Source organism: Gymnodraco acuticeps, unplaced genomic scaffold (genome assembly GCF_902827175.1).
Source record: "Gymnodraco acuticeps unplaced genomic scaffold, fGymAcu1.1, whole genome shotgun sequence".
Taxonomy (NCBI): Eukaryota; Metazoa; Chordata; class Actinopteri; order Perciformes; family Bathydraconidae; genus Gymnodraco; species Gymnodraco acuticeps.
In genome coordinates, this window is record NW_022990822.1 from 260296 (window position 1) to 281838 (window position 21543).

General features: G+C 46.8%; 1 protein-coding gene across 1 annotated transcript in view; it reads left to right on the forward strand.

Moving 5' to 3' along the window:
- rev3l (REV3 like, DNA directed polymerase zeta catalytic subunit) overlaps positions 1 to 21543 on the forward strand; it is a 104093-nt gene that overhangs the window by 19167 nt on the left and 63383 nt on the right. Inside the window, exons 2-4 of the mRNA XM_034232846.1 lie at positions 17282 to 17471; positions 17633 to 17707; positions 18093 to 18253. Coding sequence (XP_034088737.1) covers positions 17282 to 17471; positions 17633 to 17707; positions 18093 to 18253 — 426 coding nt within the window. The remainder of the gene's footprint in view (positions 1 to 17281; positions 17472 to 17632; positions 17708 to 18092; positions 18254 to 21543) is intronic.

Consider the following 21543-nt stretch of genomic DNA (forward strand, 5'->3'; position numbering starts at 1 on the left):
GAAGGCACATGACATGTCACAATCATAGAAATCTGTCTAGGAACAGCGCCATGTATGCACCGGGTTTCTGTACCAAACTCTACTACTCTGTGTAGAACGAGTGTGCCGAGTTGAAGTTACCATTATTACCTTGACTAAAACATTCCGTTGAGGCCTTATGCACTGTGCAGAGGAGCAAAGAAGGACGTTCTCTAGCTTGTTGAGGAATAATAACCAAGCTGGGATGTCATTTCTCCTTGCCGCCTGGTTTGTTGCTCGGGCAACCAGCCATGACAGACCTGGCTGTTCAGCGGATGGGTGGGGGGCGCACAGTCCAGCGAACAAAGCCCAGACATAGTCTGCTCCAGGCTTGGGAAACAACCTAGCAGCTGTCTACTACAGCATAGATTTGCTGGTGGTTTTGAGATAATCGTTGTTCGATATTCTGAGGAAATATGATGCTGAGACTGAAATATGTTGCATGTCATATTTGTGTTCACATTTTTGTTTCCAGGCACAAAAACCTGCCATTGGAAGTCCTTATCAGGGACTGCTATGCCTGTCACAGTTTTGCACCGACTGCAAAACACACTTTTTGCATGAAGCTGTTCATACATTGAAGTGGCTGCTTTTTCTTTTACCTTGCCTCCCTTATAATGTTTAACACATCCTCTGAACATCTAAACTGCTGTCTTATGTTTGACAGCCCCAGAATGAACTTATTTCTGTATTAGGCTTGATTCAAGATGTAACACCATCGTCGCTAACAATGGCAGCTTGAGGCTACTCATTTGTAGTTTTCAGCTCAAAGATTTAAAGGTGAGGCAGCAGAAAGGTGTGGACTGATGGTTGTGTGGTGGGAAAACAAAGTGCAAATAAGCTGCAATTGTGGTGTTTTATCAGGCTTCAGGTGAAGTGTGGCCAGCTGGATCTTTGGGTCAGCTGAAAGCCCCAGAGATGCTCTGTTGCGTAGAGAAGTACTAGAGTGAGATTTCTATCAAGGATTTACCTTTTGGGGGCTGGGGCAGGCTGCTCAGTTGTCCCCCTTAGCTGGTCCATCAAAAACGTTTAGTCCACTTTTAAGTGTGGCTCAGCCATTGTTTTCTTTAGTTTCTGTGCAAACCAGTAGCCATTGAAAGCAGGACACAAGGGGAGCATGGCTAAGGTCTGAGGAGATGTATTGACCAACAAAGAACACGTCTCCGTTTACAGCAGGGGTGGGGAACCTTTTTCCTCTCAAGGGCCATTTCAATGTTTTCAACATCCACCGAGGGCCGTACAAATGATTGACCTCTGCTTAAAAAAACTAAAATCACAGCCCATTCATTTCACCTTTCTTTCATGCTGTGCAAAGAAAAAGCAACCTCTTAATCCAGATATCTCACCATGACTCACGCATGCACGTGCACGGTGTGGCATGACCACCAAAACAGAACGATATGGACACAATATGTGTGCAAATGTATTTAGACTCCTGTGAACATGATTTAAGTGGGGGGGGGGACCTAACCTCCTCTAGGGGGGTCCGGGGGCATGCTCCCCCGGGAAGATTTGTTTTTTTAAATGTTGAAGTTAAAAGCATCAATCTGGTGCACTTTGAGAGCAACATTAGGAGATCTATGGAAACATCTCTCAACACCCAGGTGAAACACAACTGTAAGAAGATTTTCTTTTTCTTTATGGATATTTTACAAATCACTCTCCACAACTTTTTTTGCGTGTGTTTATAAATTACCTCGAGGGCCACACCAAATGGTCTCGCGGGCCGTACACGGCCCGGGGGCCGGAGGTTCCCCACCCCTGGTTTACAGCTTTAACGTCTCTGCTGAGCTCATACTCGTGCATCACACACACAAATGAAAGGTGAAGCACCCATACGTATGGCTAGATAAGACTGTGGCTATTCAGTGAAGGTCCGTTCTCTGCTCCTTTGTTCCAGCAGGCAGTAATATGTATCTAGCTCAATAGTAATCCTTAACCAGGGATAAGGATTTGCTGCTTAAAAAAATCAACAAGTTCTGCAAATTTGCTCAGTTTCTTTGCATATGTTCCCAGCTCATGAGCTGGGTGCAGCCCTCCGGTCATTCAGCACCAGCGCTAGGGCTGCACGATATATCGTGTGGTGACGATAATCTTAAGATCCAGACGTCCGTGACTAAAATCCTTCATCCGGTTAAATATAGTTACAAAAATACCAATTGTATAGCATTACAGTTCAAGAAAGGATGGTTTGTGGTAAAAAAAAAACGGTCTTTTCTTCAATTCCTATGTTTTCATATCGCAATATATATCGCAGGGGGGGGGGGGGGAATCGCAATGTCAGTTTTTTCCAATATCGTGCAGCCCTAACCAGCGCTAAGAGTAAATTACAATGTTTTACCCATAACAGGTATGGCTGTCTAACTGCATTGCAGTGTAAACTATGGCTGGTTACCAGGAAGAGAAATTCGACTTGGCTCCCAAGAAAAAAGTCAGCAGCAAGACTCAGTCAGGACTGATGCGAGAACCACTAAGATTATGCCTACTTCAGAATCAGAAATCCTTTATTTATCAACAGTGGGGACATTTACAGTGTTACAGCAAAGGGGACATTATAGATAGGGAAGGCATACATCAAATGAGTGGACTAACATGTTAAAGGAAGTATTATAAAAGTAAGTGAACATATAACAACAAAAATAGTGGGGGTGGGGAGGCAGGCACGTTTGGCAGAGTGGACCTCCTCTACCTCAGCGCTCCTCCCCCTGAGATAAGCCCATGCCTCCCTCATTCACAAATCTTCCAGCCCAAAGGCAGACAGGAAACTGCACATGTGGCGAGGGAATACACACAGCAGCCCCCCCTCACGCTGAAAACTCGCTCTATTGAAACAATCTGCTCTGATTGAAGTCTGTCATGTATGGAAATTCAAAATGTCTGTTTCAGAAAGGTGTTGGTTAGCTTGTTTATCTCCTGCTGTCTGTCATGGGCTTCTGCTTTGCCGTTGCTTAGCGACTGCAGCAGAATCCGTGTGTGTGTGTGTGTGTGTGTGTGTGTGTGTGTGTGTGTGTGTGTGTGTGTGTGTGTGTGTGTGTGTGTGTGTGTGTGTGTGTGTGTGTGTGTGTGTGTGTGTGTGTGTGTTGTGTGTGTGTGTGTGTGTGTGTGTGTGTGTGTGTGTGTGTGTGTGTGTGTGTGTGTGTGTGTGTGTGTGTGTGTTGTGTGTGTGTGTGTGTGTGTGTGTGTGTGTGTGTTGTGTGTGTGTGTGTGTGTGTGTGTGTGTGTGTGTGTGTGTGTGTGTGTGTGTGTGTGTGTGTGTGTGTGTGTGTGTGTGTGTGTGTGTGTGTGTGTGTGTGTGTGTGTGTGTGTGTGTGTGTGTGTGTGTGATAACGTAACAGTAATAATAAAAGTAGTAATTGGGGTTATTTAACATTTAAGATCAGTTTCCAGAGATAGTCAAAAGCAGACCCTTGCATTAGATACTGCTGATATGCGACATTCCATTATCAATATGTAAGACAACAAATGTAAATGTTCCTGTTTTATCTCAGCGTTATGGACAGATCTTACACACACACACACACACACACACACACACACACACACACACACACACACACACACACACACACACACACACACAGAGTGTCAGCAGGCCTGTTCTGACACACTCATTGTTTTTCACCACCACGTCTCATTTTCATTTCATTTCAAACCTTTATTTACCCAGGTGTATCCCATTGAGATCATTGATCTCTTTTTCAAGGGAGACCTGCTCAAGTAGGTTCCACATGAAACATCCAAACATAAACAGAACAACAAAAAGGACATTTTACAGCATCATTACAGTGATTACAATTGACATAACTATCCACATGAGCAGGTACCAACAGCTTCCGATTGACTAGCATCCAACCGAGCTTCAAAAACATTTAGTGGCACCAGATTGTTCAGTTTCCATTTCAATTTCAGACTATTCCAAGACAGAGGAGCTGCGCATCTAAAAGCTGTCTTCCCTAAGACAGTCCTAGCAGTTGGCACATTTAATAAAACCACAGCATGCGATCTCAGGCAGTAGCCACTTACAATTCGCCGTGAGATCAGGGAGCAGATATAAGATGGAAGTTTCCCTAACATGGCTTTGTATATAAAAATGTACCAGTGACTGAGCCTCCGTACAGTTAGTGAAAGCAAACCAGCCCTTGCATACAGGGTACAGTGATGGGTTAATGCTTTACAGTTTGTCACAAATCTTAGTGCGCTGTGATACGCAGCATCTAACTTGACCAGGCAATTGGCAGGTGCATTCATATACATCAAATCACCATAGTCCAGCACAGGTAAAAAGGTCACAGAGCCTTTTCCTGGCCTCAAGCGAGAAACAGGACTTGTTCCTGTAGAAGAAACCTAGCCTAACCCTCAGCTTTTTAAGCAGGTTATTGACATGAAGTTTAAAAGTAAGACAATCATCAAGCCAGATACCAAGGTATTTGTAACAGGTAACCACTTCAAGTTTTATTCCTTGCGTAGTTACAATATCTAAAACAGGCTCTGGTGTCTTTTTAGCTTTAGAAAAGAGCATTACCTTAGTTTTCTCAACATTTAAAAGAAGCTTTAGTTCAGAGAGCTGAGTCTGAATAATGTTAAAAACAGCCTGTAATTTAACACCAGCCTCCTTAATGGAGGAACCTGCACAGTACAACACGGTATCATCCGCATAAAAATGTAAAGTAGCTTCATCCACATTTTCACCTAAACTGTTGATATATATGGAGAATAAAAGTGGACCTAAAACAGAACCTTGAGGAACACCATTAGTAATGTTTAACCACTCAGAAGACAGCCCATCAAAGTGAACACATTGGGACCTTTCAGAGAGGTAGTTCACAAACCACCCACTGCATGGCTGGATATGCCTATACTGGCTAGCCTCTGCTTTAAGATGTGATGATCGACGGTATCAAACGCTTTGGACAGGTCAATAAATAGAGCTGCACAACTCTGCTTATTATCTAAAATACTCACCACATCATTCACCACTTTCATTGTGGCAGTGATGGTGCTGTGTTGCTTTCTGAAGCCTGACTGATGTTTAGACAGGATGTCATTTGTACATAAAAACACCTTTACCTGTTCACTCACTAAGCGTTCAAGAACCTTAGCCAAAACTGATCATTTAGAGATGGGCCTATAATTATTTAATAAGGTGGCCTCCCCTCCTTTTAGTAGAGGCAGGACATACGCTGACTTCCACAATTTTGGAATTGTGTTAGTGCTGAGAGAGAGGTTAAAAAGAGTAGTGAGAGGTGGAGCAATACAATCTGCAGCTATCTTTAAAAAGAAAGGTTCTACGTTGTCCGGGCCAGCCGGTTTCTTAGGATCTAACTTGGTTAAAGCTTCACGAACAACATCAACAGTAAAAGGGGTACAACTAAAAGGGTTTTCCAACACACGTTTTTCAGAGTCACAGACTGTGGTGTTCACAGAAGCAGAGTTAGTGACAGAATCAAATAGAGAACCACAGGACACAAAATGCTCATTAAAGCAATGTAACATAGTGGCCCTGTCCGATATAGTGCCAGATGCTGTGGTAATGCACGGAGGTAGCTCATTACGGATCTCACAGGTAGATATCGATTTTATGGCTTTCCAAAATTGTCCAGGATTATTCAGGTTCTTTGTGGTAACTGACAGATAGTACTTAGACTTAGCACTTTTGATATGTGAAGTGAAGCTATTTCTTAGCTGTCTAAAACGTAGCCATTCTACCTCTGAGCCTGAATTCCTAGCCTTTGCCCAGGCCTTGTTTCTCTCATGCAGGAGACTGGACAGTTCAGCAGAGAACCAAGGATTGTCTCGTCCCTTCACTCTAAATGTACGCAGGGGTGCATGTCTATCTATAATTTCCATAAAACCAAGATAAAAATAAGACCATGCAGTTTCTACATCAGCACACAGATGGATGTTACCCCAATCAAAATCAAACAGATCATGCACAAAACCCTGCTCCACAAAATGTTTTTTGTCTCTCTTAATGATAATGCGAGGTTTAACCTTTTGGACCTTAGTGTCCCTAATTGTGGCTACAACACAGTGATCACTCAGATCATTTGCAAATACTCCCACAGATGAGTATTTATGGGGAACATTAGTTAAAATGAGATCAATTAGGAAGGATTTATTTGGGGACTTAATGTTAGGGCGAGTAGGACTGTCAACAATCTGAGTAACATTCAAAGAGATACAAAGGTTTTTAAAATCCTCTGACACTGCAGTTAACCAGTCCCAATTAAAATCACCAAGCAGCACTATTTCCTTGTAGTCTAGTTGTGATAAAAGTTTTGCCAAAGAAGATAAAGAGTCCTTGACAGCTGAGGGGGGTCTGTAGCAGCCCACCACCATGACCTGTTGACCCTTTGCTACTTCAATATTTAAAGCTAAAAATTATAGTTGTTTACTAATAGATTTGGAAACCATCTTGGTTACACAAAACTTATTTTTCACATAAATGGCAACGCCACCACCTTTTTTAGGACGGTCGGTACGATATACACTATAACCATTTAAGTAGATGTCAGAGGCCAAAATAGATTTATCTAGCCACGTTTCTGATAAGACAATGACATCAGCGTCAGTCGAGCTCGCCCAAATGCGGACAAAATCTAACTTAGGTAACAGACTGCGCACATTTAAGTGAATGAATCCCATCCCAGATCTAGAATTAAAATCAGCAGGAGTAGCGATCTGACTACTACTGCTGCTGGGCGGTCCAGGGTTTAGTTGTACATTCCCTGATAGTAATAATAACAAAAAAAACAAAGCACCTTTTCCTCTTAACCGACACACATACATTGTCATCTGCTTTAAAGTCACCAGTAAACTCCGCGAAAGTGAGATTAGAGCTCAAGAAGCAGTCCTGAAGAACCATTGTAGCAGGCAAGTGAGAAAGACAAACATTTGTCGAACTGAATGTCTGTGACAAGGCAACCAGTAATTGTCTGTGTAACACATCCGAAACTTTACAGGGGATGTCCACTGCGGGCGGTAGAACAGACCTGAATCCAGTCGACTTCTCAGGATAACAAGAGAACTTCTTATTGTCCAAAATAGCTAACAGGCATAGCAGAATCACGATATGGGCCATTTTCCCAGACCAGCACAGCATCCGGATAGGCGCGCAAGCAGGCCCGAAACGTGGAGGCGCTCCGGTCTCTTCGCGATATCCCCGGTGCAGAACCTCCTCAGTACAGCAGGATAGGCGAAGCAGGCCCAGCTCGAGGCGTAGAGGCGCTCCGGTCTCTCCGCGATATCCCCGGTGCAGAACCTCCTCAGTACAGCAGGATCGGCGAAGCAGGCCCAGCTCGAGGCGTAGAGGCGCTCCGGTCTCTCCGCGATATCCCCGTGGTAAAACGTCCTCGGCACCGTAGAGCACGACAGGTGGAGCAGGTGGATACAGGCCTCCGCTACAGCAGGTGTAAAGCAGGTCGCAGCCCGAACGCGAAGCCGCTCCGTCTCTCCGCGACTTCCCGGGGAAAAAACCTCCCCACAGCAGCACTGCACAGGTAAACCTCCTCTCTACGCCGACGGAAGAGAGGCAGCCCTGCCCCTCACTTTCTACGCTCCGTGAGGCGGATGAGAAAATGCGCTCCGCTCGCTCTGATCAACGAGTGTAGAGTGTGGAATGCAGCTAGCAAACCAAATGAGCAGCCTTGCGAAAGTGTCATCTTGCATCACCCTCTCCTGTTTGGAGGCCTGTATCAGATGGAGTTGTGTACAGATGCTGAGAATATCTTTTTTCCACTCTGGGTCCTGTCATCTCTGCATGTGTGACCCCGGGACTGCAGCATCACATCATCTGTCATACCAGCATATCATACAGCAGGATGGAGGTGTGTGTGTGTTGCGGCTTTCACACCAGCGCTTTTCCCGTTCTAGCTCCGTGCTAGAGCTTTTCTGGTTCAGCTCCGGTTTCCCTTTTCTGCTCCCGTTTTGTTCACACCGCCCAGAGCCTGACTGGTGCTGCCGCTGCTGCCTCATGACGTCACCGTTTACATCGCTGATTTGCTCCCCAACGGCGCTCACAACAACAACAACAACAACAACAACGGGGGACGGGTCGATGATCGTGTTGCTTTTAATCACACAAAGCCAGATTAAATTAAATAAAGACTTCTCCAACCTTATACTTTTCTCCAGAGTGCCGTGGTTCATTGTTTATTAATGTGTTTCTGCGGCATTTACCGACCGCTGCAGTGCTGCTCTTCCACAGGAGTTTATTCTCCCGTTAGCTCCGGGTTAGCTCACACTGCAGCGGCCGCTGTAAAGTACTCACTGTCTGACTGTCACACAAGCAGCTGATACATATCCCCAATTCCCCATAAGTGAATGTGTGTCAGTCTGAATTGGCGCTGTTTGGCATCACAACGCTGTTATGAACGTTTCTCTGGTATAAAATGGGTGATGTTAGCATAGCAACCGAAGCTAAACTGACTACTTGCCATTGCTATCCTATTGTGGCATAAGCCGTTCTCATTCATAACACTCCGTTCGATGTCTCACTATGGGATGCGCCTCATCGCGGAGCAAACAGAAACATCAATCTCATTACGCCAATCCTGATTGGCTGGTGATCTTGACGTCAGCGTCAGGGAATTCACCCCCTATAAGTAGCTTGCGCCACGACGCATGCGTCATTCAAACACCTCTTCTCGCTTCAGAGCACATCTCTATAGTAGCCGGACAAGCTTAACGGTCCACAGACTGAACCCAAATATAACCATTTCGGTCGACGGGCGCTCGCCGGCTACTCCTTTTGCTTCGCAAGAAGACGGTAATACTAACGCCAGTTAGTATTAAAATCGACCTCGCCGTTTCTTTCCCCGGAAAGTAAGGTAAGGTTTTGATTTTTCTCAAGCTAGCTACGCACCTGTTGCTAGCTAGCTTCCCCTTACTACCGACACCACGGTAGCGAGGACGCTTTTCTTTTTCTCTCTCACGGAGGAGAAAAGGATTAGAAGTATATTGACACACCAGTCAATATTCTTTGAGAACAAAGGACCCACACCGTCCCTTTTTCTCCGGATTAAGGACGGGTTGGTAACACTTTTTCTCTCAACGACGTACCTGTTACGAGCGGGTCCTCTCCACGCCATGAGGCGAACAAGATGGACGCCTCTCCCCCTCACACCAGAGGAGTCAGGGACTCGGAGGCTCGGTCATGCGGCTGCGGGTTGAAGATAGCAGGCACAGACTCACACCAGGTCTGCTCGTCCTGCCTCGGGCTGGAACACGCCCAGGCAACCCCGGCTCGTGCGGGCATTGTGCCCGTTTCATCCGAAAGAGCCTCCACCGACGGCTAGCACACCAAGCTAGCTTGTTGGAACAGGACTCCCTCATGTCCACTGATTCGCCGTTTGGCAATCAAGACACGGGGGCGTTCGCCGCAGAGACTGAGCCCCTCACTGTGTCGGTCTGGGGCTCACTAACAGCGGCAGCTGCGGAACCGGGATCCCACGCCGTCTCAGGCCGGGACCCGGTGGCGGCAGGAGATGCGGGAACGGAGCCCCACGCCTCACCAGGCGGGAGCTCCCGGCGAGACCTCACCATGGTCTCGCCCGCAGAGGCTCGACCTGCTCCGCATACCGCCGATGGAACTGCTGGTGGAAGCCCACCTCCTACCGAGGATGGGCCCGTCACCAAGCAGGAAACCCACGCTGCCAGCGAAGGTGGACCGTTTCCAGTCGACCATGACTGAACGGTCCTACAGAGCCGCAGCGTTGTCCGCCAGGGCTCTGAACGTTTCCTCACTGCTAACCGCATACCAAGCGGAGCTCTGTGAGGATATGTTGAGTAATCCTGGACCGGCCGTTCTGGATGAGTTGGCCGGTCACAGACATTTGTCTCCGTGTCCAACGCTGCGCCGTCCAGGCCACGGGCAAAACAATGGGGATCATGGTGGCGCAGGAAAGAGCTAGATGGCTCAACCTCACCAACCTCCCAGACCGGGAAAAGGAGGATGTGCTTGACATGCCCATCGTTCCCGAGGGGATTTTCAGCTCCGCTCTTGCCTCCATGCAGAGGAGATGCGAGTCGAAAAAGAAGGAGGACGCCTCTGCCTCCCTCGAAGGGCCCAGCCGCTGCCTTCGCAGCGGCAGACCTTCGTCCAAGCTGCCCCGAACCCTGCTCGGTTCAAAATACCGAAAACGCAGAGGTCGCAGTCCGCCCCGAGTCCCCAGCCCAGGCAGGGGACGAGGGCGAGCTGGCCTAGAAAATCTCCGGTTCCGGCTGCAGCCCAGGCGCAGCCAACCCAGAATTTCGGCCAGCAGTCGAGGAAGAAGAAGCGAGCGGTGTGACAGCCCCTCCTTCTCCCCTCTGTGACAGAGCTGGACGTCTAAGGTTCCCCAGCTCTAAATGTGTTCCCGCCGCCTCGAGAGATGCCTCAACACCATCCTCAAGTCCGCATAAACACATGTCACACACTTATTGATTTTTCTGTCATAAAACATTTTCCGCTGACGCATCCAGGCTTCGAGCCAAGGGCACAGCTCGAAAAAATGAAAAGAAAAACAATAAAAACAATAAACAGTCCGTCAACTGTTCCCCTTCTGAGAGCAGCTACAGCCTCTCTCAAAGGGCGGACAATTGACGGGTCTGTGAAGGCACCACCGTCACGTGCATGCGCAGTGCCGGCTGGGGTCGTGAAGGCACCACCGTCACGCGCATGCGCAGTGCCGGCTGGAGCTGTAAAGGCACCACCGTCACGCGCATGCGCAGTGCCGGCTGGAGCTGTAAAGGCACCACCGTCACGCGCATGCGCAGTGCCGGCTGGAGCTGTAAAGGCACCACCGTCACGCGCATGCGCAGTGCCGGCTGGAGCTGTAAAGGCACCACCGTCACGCGCATGCGCAGTGCCGGCTGGGGTTGTGAAGGCACCACCGTCACGCGCATGCGCAGTGCCGGCTGGAGCCGTAAGGGCACCACCGCCATGCGCTGTGTCGGTGGGGATTGTCGAAATGGGGCACCACAGTGCTCAGACACTGGAGGGCCCCATAACACAACAAATAGAGACTCAGAGGGGAAGAGACGTGACATCTCAGCTGGCTCTAAGGAGCATACAGCGGGAGATGCTCACGACATCTGCTTGGGTTTCTCAAGACAGTTACACGGAGCTACAGACTCCAAGTCACCGTCTACCCCCCCTCGCTTCTCGGGCATTCTGCATTCGCAGGCCCGAGGAAAGTCAGCCCATATTCTGGAGAGAGAGATTCTCTCACTCCTAGAAAAGAGGGCTATATCTATTGTACCCGCCGAGCAGAGTCAGGGCGGCTTCTATTCCAAGTACTTCCTCGTTCCCAAACGGGGAGGGAACGGAATTCGGCCAATACTTGATTTGAACAAATATCTAAAAATATATAAGTTCAGAATGCTCACTCACACATCTCTGCTGCGGCTCGTGCGACAAGACGACTGGTTTACATCAGTCGACCTAAAAGATGCGTATTTTCACATCCCAGTATATTACCCACACAGGAAATATCTGAGATTCGCATTTCAGGGGATCTGTTATGAATACAGAGTACTCCCCTTCGGTCTATCTCTCAGTCCAAGGGTGTTTGTACGATGTACGGAAGCCGCGATAGCCCCGTTAAGACAACAGGGTATTCGCCTGGCGACCTACCTGGACGACTGGCTGCTTCTCGCACAGTCGGAGCAGGAGGCTGTTACGCAGACAAATGTCCTCGTAAAGCACCTGCTCAACCTGGGTTTCATAATAAACACAGAGAAGAGCATGTTGTGCCCCGCGCAGACTATACTCTTCCTGGGTTTACGCCTGAACTCGGTGCCCTTTTCAGCTCGCTTGTCAGCGGAAAGAGTGAAAGCTTTCAGAGCTTGTCTCGCTCTTTAACCATCACTCTTTAACCATCACTCTCCGTGCGCCATGGCGCGCGGAGAGTGATGGTTACTGTGAAATGCGTAATGGCACTGCGCCATTGGCTGCACCTGACTTTTCTAGTACGAGGTGTGCCTATGGGTGCTGTCCTTTCACGGAAAGTGGTCACCACAGACGCATGTCTGACAGGTTGGGGAGGTATTTATGAAGGTCGCCTGGTGAGGGGTCTCTGGAGCAGAGACCTCCAGCGGGCGCACATAAATTACCTGGAGCTTTTAGCGGCGTTTCTCACCCTAAAACGCTTTCTGCCTTTCCTCAGGGGACATCACGTCCTCGTGAGGACAGACAATACGACCACAATATCGTATATTAACCGCCAAGGGGGTTTGCGTTCTCTCCAGTTACACACACTGGCACGCAAACTGATCCTATGGAGCGGTAGACGTCTCCTCTCTCTGAGAGTGACGCACGTACCGGGAGTGATGAACCTCGGGGCAGATCTACTGTCCAGAGGTATACCACTTTATGCAGACTGGACTCTACATCCAAGGATTGTGAGCCAGCTGTGGGTGCGTTACGGCAGAGCCGCGGTGGATCTGTTCGCATCGAAAGACAACGCTCAGTGTCAGCTGTTCTTTTCGATGCGCGATCTAAATGCACCGTTAGGCGTGGATGCACTCGCACACGATTGGCCCCCGGGCCTTCTGTACGCGTTCCCACCCCTGGCTCTGATACCCCCAACTCTGGCCAGAGTGAGAGAGCAACACCACACACTTATCCTGATAGCTCCGCACTGGCCAGCTATACTGGCTAGCGGAGATATATCAGCTGCTGTGCGGGCAGCCATGGCAGCTCCCACTACGCAGGGACATACTGTCCCAAGCGGGGGAGGCGATCTTTCACCCACACCCAGAGCGCTTGGCTCTATGGGCCTGGCCCGTGAGTGGTACAATCTGAATACAGTGTGACATGAAGCTGACCCTGGCAGCTGCCAAGCGAGCCAGTGGCACTCATGCGCTATCTGTACAGTCTTCATGCACTCAGTTCGCCCCAGGGCAAACAGAGTGTGGTTGAAGTCCAACCCTGCCTTTATCTTAAGACGGTTGGTTCAAGTACCACATTTGACATTGAGGCATCCTCCCCGCCACTGTATTCCTCCGGGGAACAGCGGCCGGATTTGCCGTGTCCAGCCCGTGCTTTACGCACGTACAGGGACAGATCAAGGGTGCTTCGTCATAATGACCAACCCCTTGTGTCCTGGGCTAACCCTTATAAGGGCAAGCCTGTTACTAAGCAACGGCTCTCCCACTGGTTTGTGGAAGCAATTGCTTTGGGGCTCATACGAGTCAGAGTTCGCAGGCACCCTCGGGTCCGCGAGCTCTTTCGACTCAGGGTCTGGCTGCATCCTGGGCTCTGTCCAGGATGTCTCCCATCCAAGACATTGGTGCAGCGGCGAGCTGGTCCTCGCCGCTCACTTTTGTCCGCCTCTTAACAGGCTGGACGTTCTGCTCCCAGTGTGACTCAAGCAGTGCTGGGCACCTGGTTGAGTCAGAGCTCTACCTGTTAAGTTCTGGTTGGTTTGGTGATTTTCGAGATAAGCTCGTCTGACAATACGGGAGCTACAATTTCCCATAGTGAGACATCGAACAGAGTGTTATGAATGAGAACTATAGGTTAGTTACGTAACCCCAGTTCTCAGAGTAACATGAAGTGAGATGTCTCACCAGACGGCCCTCCTTGCTATGGTGAAGCGGTGCTTATTTTGAATGACGCATGCGTCGTGGCGCAAGCTACTTATAGGGGGTGAATTCCCTGACGCTGACGTCAAGATCACCAGCCAATCAGGATTGGCGTAATGAGATTGATGCTTTTGCTTGCTCCGCGATGAGGCGCATCCCATAGTGAGACATCTCTCTTCATGTTACTCTGAGAACTGGGGTTACGTAAGTAACCTATAGTTTTCTACAGGCACATTTTACCAGCGTATTTCTCATTATGATTCTACTAGTGATAGTCAGACATGACAACATGTGCATCCCATGTATTGATTCCATCCGATAGCTGCTATAATACAAAACGTCTGCCTGCTCTCCACAATGATCAATAACAGAATTACACGTAGCCTGGTTAGTGTTGCCTGACTTTATAAAGTGTGTTTTTTTTTATAAGTGTGTGGTTGCCTTCTAGTCACTTTGCTCAGCGCTACTGCTTGTAGGCAGGCATGACGAGACTCTTCAGTCGACCCATGTTCAGGGGAGGTGGGTTTAGTTTCCTGCACTCCTCGACGTAAGAGAGATGTAAGCGACGCCGCCTCTTAGCTCCGGAGTCTTCCTTCTAGACCGACAATATTTTGGAGCTGGAAACGAACCGGATTACGGAGCTAAGAGCCGGCGCCGCTGCAGTGTGAAGAGGAAAAAACGGTAGGCTACTTGTCAGGCTCTAGCGCCGAGCCGGCCCTGAAAACGCGTTGGTGTGAAAGGGGCATGTGTTTGCAATGGAGCAGCAGTGCCCTGCTACCACACTGGAAAAAATGCTGCTTCAAAGATAAGTAAAAAAATAATGAAAACAAGGTGTTTTCACTTGTAATAAATAAAAATAATTCTGCCAATAGAACAAGTGAACATTTGCATGGTAAGATTTCTTGAAATGAGATGGTTTATATTTGACCAGAATCAGGAAATGTTACTGTCCAATAAAAATGTGAAAGAAAACGTTTCACTCACTAGATATTAGACAAATACACTGGACAACATTTCAAGCTTTTGTAGGTCAATGCTGAGATGAAGCAGGCAGAGCCCCTCTCCTGCTCGACACTGCCTCCTCCTGTCCTGCTGCTAGCCTTTCTGCTACAGGAGGAGAGGAGTGAGTAAGCAGCTCAGATATTTGTAAGCCTTTGTTTTCATTTTGCTGCAGCTGTTATTATCTCTTATGTAACTTGATTAAACATGCAGGCTCCTCCAGCGGTCTGAAGATGAGAGCTCTGTGCCAGGCTGACTGCAGCATGTTCACCTCGGATGACTCTATGCAGTGTGTCTGGGAGTGATGATGTCACACCACTTTTCTTATAAATACTGTATCTCCCTCTCTCTTTAGCGGCTCACCTCACTTCACATCTCTCAAGACCCCAATTGACTCCGTCCACCCACAATCCTCTCTGTTTAGGAATTAAGCTAAAGGGCTGCTTTGGCACCTGCATGTCTGTCATAAATCATGGTGTTTCAGTCGTGTCCCTCTCACCATCTGTGTGCTGCCTGGGTCAGGAAGTGTCAGGGAGGGACGCTCAGAGGCCTATCTGAGGCTTCAGCTGCTCAGCTTATGTGTGTGTGTTCAACTGACACTTTGGCACTGCATGCTGGGGAAAAAAGTGCAGAGGATTTAGTCAAATTGCCCTGTAATACTACCATATATTTTGATGTGACAACATAAAATCCGATTAGTGAAGTGTGACATTTTTCTTTTGGCGTGTCCTCAATTTCTCAATTCCATTTGTTTTTTTGTTGTCTCAGTTGGCTTTCTCTTTTTCCAAGTGCAGATATTGAACATGGTAGAAATTAGCCCAATATAATCATTACCTTATTCTGGAAATGTGATTATTTTGGTTTCTTTTGTAACAGTTTTGCTTAATGTTTGAGATGCACTATGGCCTATTGATTAAAGACTACCTGATTACAGAAAAATTCAAGCAGTCTTAGACCCCGTCTACACGGAGAGGAAACGGGTTGTATCCGCTACAGTTCTCTATCGTATATAGACGGTTCATCCACACGAAGCCGACACGAAAACGCGGATAACGATAACGGCTCCCAAGGTTGGTAGATCTGCGGACGAAACGCTCTGGGGGGCCAAACGGCTCCGTGTGTACGCCCTATACCAGGGGTGGGGAACCTCCGGGCAGTATACGGTCCGCGAGACTATTTGATACGCCCCTCGAGGTAATTTTTAAGCACACGCAAAAAATATTGAGAAATCGAGACCGCAGAAAAAATTAAACAAGCGAGTGCCTGTTTTTCCTGTCCACGGTCAGGGTCCTTAAACACAACACGAGCCTAACGTGTCATCACGTGGTATATGTCTCGTCTGACAGGGGTGTAGTTCTGCCGGAGAGTACCAGAACATCGCTCCGGCACTTCAGAGAATAAAGGAAAAACAGGTATAAAAAACTATATGACAGTAAAAAAAAGTTGTTATTAATAAACAAGAATACAGTTTGAAAGGGGAGTGATTTGTAAAATATCCATAAAGACAAAGAACATCTGCTTACAGTTCTGTTTCATATGGGTGTTGAGAGATGTATCCATATATCTCTTCATGTTGCTCTCAAAGTGCACCAGATTGATGCTTTTAACTTCAATATTTAAAAAAAATAATCTTCCCGGGGGAGCATGCCCCCGGACCCCCCTAGAGGAGGTTAGGTCCCCCCCCCCACCTAAATCATGTCCACATGGATAGGAAACTAAGCTGACCTGAAGAACCGGTTCCGAACCAGAAAAGCTCTAGCACGGCCCTAGCCACACGGAAACGAAAACGAACTGAATTCGATATCAAAAAAGTCTTCCATCCACACGCAATAGGCACCAGAAACGTGTCCTTCCACACGAGACTGCTCGACCCGCTGGAGACGCTGTAGTACATATGCCGGGCCTGTAAGTGGCGCTGTACTTCCGCCACAAAATACACCAAAAGCAGCGAAGAAGACTTCCTGAGCATGGTTGCCATGGTTACCCTTCTGTTTATTCTCCGCGGTGGATTTAGCAGCAGAGGTGGGGAGAGGCAGGGCTCTGGCTGTTTCTCTTTTTCTCTCTCCCCGAGGCAAGCGTGTGCTCTTGCTGTAATTCTCTCCGGTAGTCCACCAGCAGATGAAAAACACCCTCCTCTCCGCCTCTTCCAAGGGACGAGGGAACCGTGCGGCAGAGTTTCCGTTCAAAATTTTTTCCGCCGGTCAACATGTCCGTTAAAGTTTAAATCTTACTTGCAGCAGTGTCAGAGCATTAGAATGTGAAGATGTTGTTGTACAAACTCAACATTGTGTCGGTTCAAGCAAAGCTTTTAATATGTGTTTTTAAATGATTGCAGAACATGTGTTGTGTCCTGATGTAATGAAATTATATAATTTGACAATATTTTCAAACTTCTATATCAAAAATTGAATGAAGTCTGAACTTGTGCTGTCTTGACAAAGTTGGATTTCTTACAGTATTTTCTTATGAAACACCAATTGAATTAAATGATATGAAGAGTTTTAAGCTCAAACTTGAGCCACTAAACAAGAAACGTGATACATAAATATGGTAATAAATGTAAGTAAAAGAGTGATGTAAAGGCCAAAGATTCTGTGAATAAAATGTTTAATTAGTTTCTGCATTTTAAAATGTTAAACGCATTAGGTTATGGATAAATTACATTTGTAGGCCTGATGTTGGTGTTGTTGTGTTGCAGGCCAGAAAACGTGCCTCCACCTCCACGGAGTGTTCCCCTACATATACGTGCCGTACGATGGCTACGGCCAGCAGCCGGAGCGCTACCTGCGGCAGGTGGCCTTCAGCATCGACAGGGCCCTGAACGTTGCCATGGGAAACCCCGCTTCCTCCGACCAGCATGTCTTCAAGGTGGTGCTGGTCTCTGGCATGTGAGTGATCCACCATTTGTTCACAACACACTGAGCTGATGGAGTAAAGATCTGATCAAAAAACCAGTGCAACAGACACGAATAAGATAACAATGAGGACAAGGCTTTAAAACATGAAAAGCGTTAAAGGCAGTGTGTTAATGCTGTCTTTCTTCCTACAGGCCTTTCTATGGTTACCACAGTAAGGAGAAGCGCTTTATGAAGATCTACCTGTACAATCCTCGTATGGTCAAACGGTAAGCTAACTGCAGATTGATGCTCTTTAATCCCAATCAGAATTCCTTTATTTGTCCTACAGAGGGGACATTTACATTGTTACAGCAAAGTATAGATAGATAGAGATGATTTGCAACAACAACAAAATGTACAGAAATTCACATTCAGGGAAAATACGTAAGTAAGCAGTATTTATAAAATAGTGTAACATTATAGAGTGTGGTAGCGGGTAGATTGCGCTAGTAAATCAAATCAAATATTTTAATAATAACATACATAATTTTGTTGGAATGGACTACCTAAGAAGTAGCAGCCAGTAGTAATAGTAGTAATAATAATAATAATAGCTTAATAGGGGGGGGTGAGACTGCTGGATGAATATGGAGTAACCTCTGCTTGTTGTAGGGTGTGTGAGCTGTTACAGAGTGGAGCCGTGATGAACAAGATGTATCAGCCCCACGAGGGCCACATCCCCTACCTTCTGCAGCTCTTCATAGACTTCAACCTGTACGGCATGAACCTGCTGAACCTGGGGGCTGTCAAGTTCCGCTCTTCCCACCCCAAAGGTAAAGCTTCACCCCCCCAGCTTTATATGTGGCCCTGTACTCAACGTCACAACATTCACAGTTCTTCAGTGCCAGTTAGACTGCGAGTGTGACATTAGGTGCACGACTGATATGGACTTGAAAGAGACTTTATCTTTGTTTTGGTTTATTAGTTAGATTTACTTGTTGCAGATCACACATTGTTTTCTAATTCTGTATTGTTTAATTAAATCATAAAAAGAAATTGTTTGAATTCATTCTCACATTTGCCCTCACACCCTGTATGCCCTGTGCTGTGGAGATAGTTGCTTCTCCTGCTGTCTCCCAGGAGGACACTCTTCTGTGTTCAGTCCCTGCTGGAGAGTGTGGCCATTCCCCGGGCTTTGTGTTGTTTACAGGTAGTCCTGGCCTCTCCTCAGCCTCAGGAAGCCTCAGATGACTTCTTAAGGCTCTTTCTCTCTTTTCACCCTTTATTTATTTGTCATGTTTTGCGCAGTGTGCCACTTCCTCCCCCTTGTTTAGTCTCTATATTACTTGCATAGTTTTGTCTTTATTTGGTCACCCTGGTGCTCTCACTGGTGCTCAGCAATGAGGCAAAAGTATAATCTACTGGCCCACTGCCTCCTGAAAATCCTTAACAGGGAAACACAGACAGAAACATTTTATACACAATCAAAAGGTGCGAGAACAGAACAAAAACAAACTAGCAGATATACTGTCTGGGCGCTCCGGCACTATTACAAAAAATTACTTGTCAATCTGTAGTTTCAGCAAGTGTGATAATCAGAGGGATGAGTGATAAAAGGGGAAAGGGAAAGATTGAGCGTTGAGCTGACTTTTTCTAATGTAGTACTAAAACATGGTTACATGCTTTAATGTTTAAACACATTGTTTTTCTCATACTGTCTGAATGTACCTATTTTCACACATGATCATTCATTAGCCATAAAACACAGTGGCCTATGCTAGTTTATGTCAGCAAACTATACGTACAGCTCATATGTATTTGTGTGTAGCTGATATTACTGTCACATTCTGCTGTTCTTGGTCTACTGTTTATGTGTATGACTTAGCCCTTCTCAGGTAAACATTATAATGGTTTCATAAAAAAAATCCAATAATGCCTCCTTCCCACCAAAGTGGTTCCAGGGCCAGTTCGGAGCTAGTGATCAGTTCTTCCTGTTTCCACCGCAGCGGGGGCCGGCTCTTAGCCCCGAAAACCGGTTCTTATCTGGCACCCAAAAAATGCTCGTCAAGAACAAAGAACCGAATACGTCAGGCATACGTCCAAGGCTGGGGCGAGATTAGCGTATCACTGCAGCGGTGGGTAAACGCTGCTGAACCACATTAGCCGCTTTCACATCAAGTACTTTGCCATACTTAGTTCCCAGTACTTAGTAGGGGTCGACCTGGCCGATTATCGGGGCCGATATTCCGCATTTGACCGTTTATCGGTATCTGCCTTTTTTTTTTTAAATTGCCGATAAAACTTTGGCTCTGATGCGGCCGTTTCTCTGAGAGTCACCACTCTGTGTACACGAGCAATGTCCCGCCCACAGCGCTATCTGATAGGCTATTACTGAAGTGTCAATCAACACTGAAGATTTTCCGGGCGGGAGCCAGCCAGAGAGGTTGATATGTGAAGCTCATTAGCTAGCCAACATGTATCTAGCAAATGTTTAGCAAAATATTAGAAGTGAGGCTACTAGACTAACGTTAGGTCTACTGTAATAGCCTCACTTTTAATAGTTTGCAAAACATTAGCTAGCACTAGTGTTTTGCAGTTGCTAGCAGCTTATTGGGATTTTATGCTATGCTTTATTGTTTGAATATAATAAATTAAGCATTATTGTTAGTTAAGCATGTCAGCCTGCAGCCCCACTTCTTGTCTCTCTCTAACTCATAGCAGATGGCTGCACTAAAGAAAAGGGCACAGAGAGGAAACCAGTTGTAAGATGTTTAAAAGTTCATTAAACATAATATATGCTTACATGCATTTCAAAGAAGTTGTGTTGGAGTTTGTGTTATTCTACATTTTGACACCAAGATTTTCTGATTTTACTGCAAATGTATATCGGTTCCAAATATCGGTTATCGGTCTCCTTGATTACTAATAATCTGTATCGGCCTTGAAAAAGCTATATCGGTCGATCCCTAGTACTTAGTCCTGCCGAACTCTTTAGTCCCAGAACTGTCCTAGTAAATCATGTTCACACCGGAATAAGTCCCTGAGGGAGGATTAGGCAAATGAAGCCGCTGACGTCACTTCTTCTTCTTCTTCTTCTGCTTTCGGTTTACTGGCAGGCCGCAAACAACTTCACGGCGTATACTGCCACCCGAAGTCCCGGGTAAACCGCCAGAAGCGTCGACACCTCCTCATCACTCCACGGTTCCCACGTTTTATTTTATAAGGTAGTCTCTCTCCGTTGGTGTGCTGGGCTAATGCTAATGCTAAATGCGAGCAAATAAAATGGCGGTTTCACGAAACCTTTTGGGAGTTTTACGGGTTTGCAATTCGCCCAGCCAATCAGAAATTGGAACCTTTTTCTCCCAGGAAAGTACCTGCTCTCTAGCAGGGATTGAAAAGGGGTGAAAAGGTTTGCATGAACTAAGTTCTAGTTCCAGATCTTTTTGGTGTGAACGTAAAATCCCTAGAAGAACTATCGGAACTATTCCTGGGAAAAGTACTCTGGTGTGAAAGTGCCTATTGGTAAACAATGAGCCACTGCATTCTGGGAAAGAGTATAACGGCAGTGGAAACACAACCGGTTCCAAAAAGGCGAACCAGTTTGGAACCAGAAGAGTACTAACACAGAGCTCGAACTGGAACTGGTTTGGTGGGAAAGGGGCATAAGAGAACACTGTTGACACTGGTCATTTCCTGTTTGTTGTGGGTTTCCACAGTCTTAGAATAAATGACTCCAGACCATTTTGGGTTAACTGATTGAGACTTAATTTGTCATTTATACCTCATGGTAACATAAGCTGCTACCTCAACAAAAGGTTCTAGTGTCCCTGAACTAAAGAAGAATCTGTCACAGCCACACAGCTGTCTGTGTGTAAAGGCTCTGAAGTGGCACCTCCTCAGATCCTGGGGGAGCCTGGCTCTAACAGGCCCATTTCTACTTCCTGCTTATAGAGACTAAACTATGTTTGATCACAGTTTAGTCCCCCACACCCTCACTGTGGATCAGACCTCTCCCCCCACACTCAGCAGGGCCATTTTCATCGATGGGGGCATTCATGATTCAGGAAATAATTACACACATACCCTAAATACGTTTTTTTTAATAATCCTCACGCTTGACTCC